The 4,119-nt window shown below is 45.9% G+C and overlaps 1 protein-coding gene across 1 annotated transcript in view; it reads left to right on the forward strand.

The window, feature by feature from the left end:
- COLEC11 (collectin subfamily member 11) overlaps window positions 1-4,119 on the forward strand; it is a 46,157-nt gene that overhangs the window by 16,699 nt on the left and 25,339 nt on the right. Inside the window, exon 3 of the mRNA XM_017541989.2 lies at window positions 881-952. Coding sequence (XP_017397478.1) covers window positions 881-952 — 72 coding nt within the window. The remainder of the gene's footprint in view (window positions 1-880; window positions 953-4,119) is intronic.

Below are 4,119 nucleotides of genomic sequence, written 5' to 3' on the forward strand. Positions count from 1 at the left end.
GCACACCTCTGCACCGCGCCCATCTCTGCACCGCGCACACCTCTGCACCGCGCCCATCTCTGCACCGCGCACACCTCTGCACCGCGCCCATCTGCACCGCGCACACCTCTGCACCGCGTCCATCTCTGCACCGTGCACACCTCTGCACCGCGCACACCTCTGTGCCGCCCCCATCTCTGCACCGCGCCCATCTCTGCACCGCGCACACCTCTGCACCGCGCACACGTCTACGCCGTGCACATCTCTGCACCGCTCACATCTCTGAACTGAGCCCATCTCTGAACCGCGCCTTGTAGGGAGTTTCCACCAGTAATTCACACTCTGTCTCCTGCCGCTGGTGACTGAGCCCCAGAAGCAGGTGGACATGCCCACCTGGTCACAGCAGCCCCTATGGTGGAGGCTATGGCTGAGCAGGAGCCTGTGACCTGGGGGGCCCACGCTGTCCGGGCCAGGGGAGGCTGACATAGCTCGAGAGTGCCAACCAGATGGTGACACTTTCATGGGGGGCACCTGGAGATCCTGCTGCCCTTCTCATTGGTGTTAGTGTGGAGGAGAGCTGGCATTTAGATGGTGCTTGGTGGGCACTGTATGCCCAGAGGCAGACTAGGAGCACCCCTAGAGGTGAACTGGCAAGAAAAACACAGGCCCTTTCTAAGAGAGAAGGTAGGGCAGGGAGAGAAAGAGTCTTGGAAACAGAATCGGGGGCACCCAGGGTAGGGGCTGGGTTGCAGGTGGGGAGAGGCGGGGGGAAGGAGTCTAGCAGCTTTCAGGGACGGGGTCTGGGAGGAGAGCCCCTTCTAACTGTTCTTGCTCCACAAATCACTCTGGGATGCTGTGCTGACCAGAACGAGCTGCTAAATGGATGTGATTTCTTCCACAGGAGATGCGGGAGAGAAGGGAGACAAAGGCGCCCCAGGACGGCCTGGAAGAGTCGGCCCCACTGGAGAAAAAGGTACCTGCATCCCCAAGCCAGCCTGCAGAGCTCTGCGGATGGAAGCCCCGCTCCCGCTAGAGCCGGGTTGGGAGGAGGAGGCGGTGGTTCCAGAGAGGACAGGCCCTGCCTTCTGGGTCCCAGGGAGGCAGATGGCCGGGGGCAGGGAGGGGAATGCTCCTTCAACAGTACTCCTTGTGCTGACCTGTTTGTGGGGCCCCAGGAAAGAAAGTGTGCCCTAGGAGTCAGCACAGGCTCCTGGCCTCTCTAAGCATCGTCTGTATGACACGAATAACAGCTTCCAGATCATCTGTGGGCGCTGAGCGAATCAGTGTAGTTATGAAGGTGGCGTGGTAAAGGACGCACACAGGACCCTCATCGCTTTGCAGCTGTTTCCCTCTTAGTAAAGTCCCGTGATCCTGCCGGCCTTGTGGGACTGTGAGACGCTCATGGGAGCTGGATCCTACATGTGAAGGAAATGTGTCATATGTGCAGAGTAGCTGCACGATCATGCATGTGAAGGAAATGTGTCATATGTGTAGAGTGGCCGCACAGTACATGGCGGGGTGGAATACATGGTGACCATTATCTTCAGGATATACTCCTTGTTACTGCTTTACAGTTTTAAAAATGTGTTTTCTTTCTTTCTTTCTTTTTTTTTTTTTTTGAGACAGTTTCGCTCTGTTGCCCAGCCTGCAGTACAGTGGCCCAGTCTTGGCTCACTGTAACCTCCACCTCCCAGGTTCAAGCCATTTTCCTGCCTCAGCCTCATGAGTAGCTGGCATGTGCCATCATGCCTAGCTAATTTTTTTTTTCTTTTTATTTTTTAGTTGAGACAAGGTTTCACCATGTTAGCCAGGCTGGTTTCGAACTCCTGACCTCAAGCGATACATTTTTTTTCAAGTCATTAAAAATTGTCTCTAGAAATGCTTGCTCAATATGTACACATCATTCCATGAGAATATATGCTACACTTAGCCAATCCCCCAACCAGTCTTTTAACATTGGAGAGTTGTTTCCAATTAAAAATTATTATAACAACACAAATATAGTTAAATATGTATTTAAGGCCATGCACTGTCTTTTTGAAACATTTTTGAGGTATAATTTATGGACATTCCCATTTGGAGATTACAGTACAATCAGTTTTGACCATCACATCCACCTGTAGCTTTATCCTAAGCAAGAGCTGGAACATTCTTATTTCACGTAGCATGATGCCTTCCAGGTCTATCCAGGTCACAAATGGTAGGATTCTCTTATATTTTAAGACTGAATAATATTCCACTACAAATATGCCATGTTTTCCTTATCCACTCATTGGTCAATAGACATGTAGGTTGAAACTGTAGGTTTCTCTTCAAGACCCTTATTTCAGCCCTTTGGCTGTGCACCCAGTAGAGACACTACTGGAGCATGTGGTAGTTCTGCTTTTGATTTTCTCACGCAGCCTGTGGACTGTTTTCCATTCCCAAAGCGAGGTAGAAGGAATCCCCTTTCTCCACATCTTCTCCAATACGTGCTCTCTTTTGATGTTTTGTTACCAGCCATCCTAGCAGGTGTGAGACGATGTCTCACAGTGGCTTTGGTTTTTCTTTCCCTGACGGTGAGTGATGCTGGGCACCTTTTCATCTATCTGTTGGATACCTGTATGTCTTCTTTAGAGAAATGTCTATTCAGATCCTGTGACCATTTGTAAATTGGGTTATTTGGTTTTTGGCTATTGAGTTTTATGAGTTCCTCATCTATTTTGGATAATAACCTCTTCTCAGATATATGGTTTGCAAATCCTGTCTCCCATTCCAGAGGTGCCCTTCCGTGTTGTTGATCACTTTCTTTGCTGTGCAGTAACTTGTTAGTTGGGAAGGTTGGTCCCACTTATTTACTGCTGCTTTTGTTGCCTGTGCTTTCAGTGTCATATCCAAAAAAACTATGCCAAGACCAATGTCAAGGAACTTTTCCCTTATGTTTCCTTGTAGGAATTCTGTGATTTCAGGTTTTACATTTAAGCCTTCTATTTTGAGCTGATTGTTATGTGTGGTATAAGACAACGATTTAATTTCATTTTTCTCACATGTGAATATTCAGTTTTCCCAGTAGCATTGCTTCGTGCCTTTGTTGAAGATGAGTTGGCTGTGTGTGTGTGCATGGCTTATTTCTGTGCTTTCTGTTCTGCTCTGTTGTCTACGTGTTTGTTTTTCTGCCAGTGCCTGTTTGAGCAAGTATACTGGTTTGATTACCGTCTATCTAGATTACAATTTGAAATCAGGAAGTGTGGTGCCTTCAGCTTTGTTTTCTTGCTCAAGACTGCATTGGCTATATATGGCCTTTTATGGTTTCATATGAATTTTATGATTTCTTTTTCCATTTCTGTGAAAAGCGCCTTTGGAATTTTGATGGGGATTGCACTGAATCTGTAGATTGCTTTGGGTAGTATGGACATTTTGAAATATTAATTTTTTGAATCCATGAGCATGAGATATTTTTCCATTTATTTGTGTCTTCAATGTTTCATAGTTTTCAGTGTACAGGTGCACAATACTTCCTTGGTTAAATTTATTCCTAAATATGTCATTCTGTTTGGTGCTACAGTCAGGGAGATTGTTTCCCTAATTTTTTTCAGGTAGCTCATTGTTAGTGTATAGAAATGCTGCTGATTTTTGTGTGTTGGTTTTGTATCCTGCAACTTTACTGAATTTATTAGTTCTAAGCAATTTTTAGTGTAGTCTACGATTTTATTTATATGAGATCATGCCATCTGCAAATAGAGCCAGCTATTACTTCTCCATTTCCAATTTGGATGACATTTATTTCCCTCCCTCCCTCCCTCCCTCCCTCCCTCCCTCCCTCCTTCCTTCCTTCCTTCCTTCCTTCCTTCCTTCCTTCCTTCCTCTTCCTTTCTTGCTCTTTCTCCCTTACCTTTTCTTTCCTTTTCCCTTTCCTTTTCTCTTTCTTGCCTAATCATTCTGGCTAGGACTCCCAGCACTATATTGAATACAAGAGGTGAGAATGGGCATCCTTGTCTTGTTTCTGATTTTAGAGTAAAAGCTTTCAGCTTTTCACCAGTGAGTATAGCTATTTTTAATATCTTTTTCTTTTAACCTTTCTCCACTGCATTTCTGATTTTATTTGAGTTCTCTGTTTTTTCTTAGACTAGCTAAAGGTTTGTCCATTTTTTTTTTTTTTTT

This window comes from Cebus imitator, unplaced genomic scaffold (genome assembly GCF_001604975.1).
Source record: "Cebus imitator isolate Cc_AM_T3 unplaced genomic scaffold, Cebus_imitator-1.0 Scaffold139, whole genome shotgun sequence".
In the NCBI taxonomy this organism is placed as follows: domain Eukaryota; kingdom Metazoa; phylum Chordata; class Mammalia; order Primates; family Cebidae; genus Cebus; species Cebus imitator.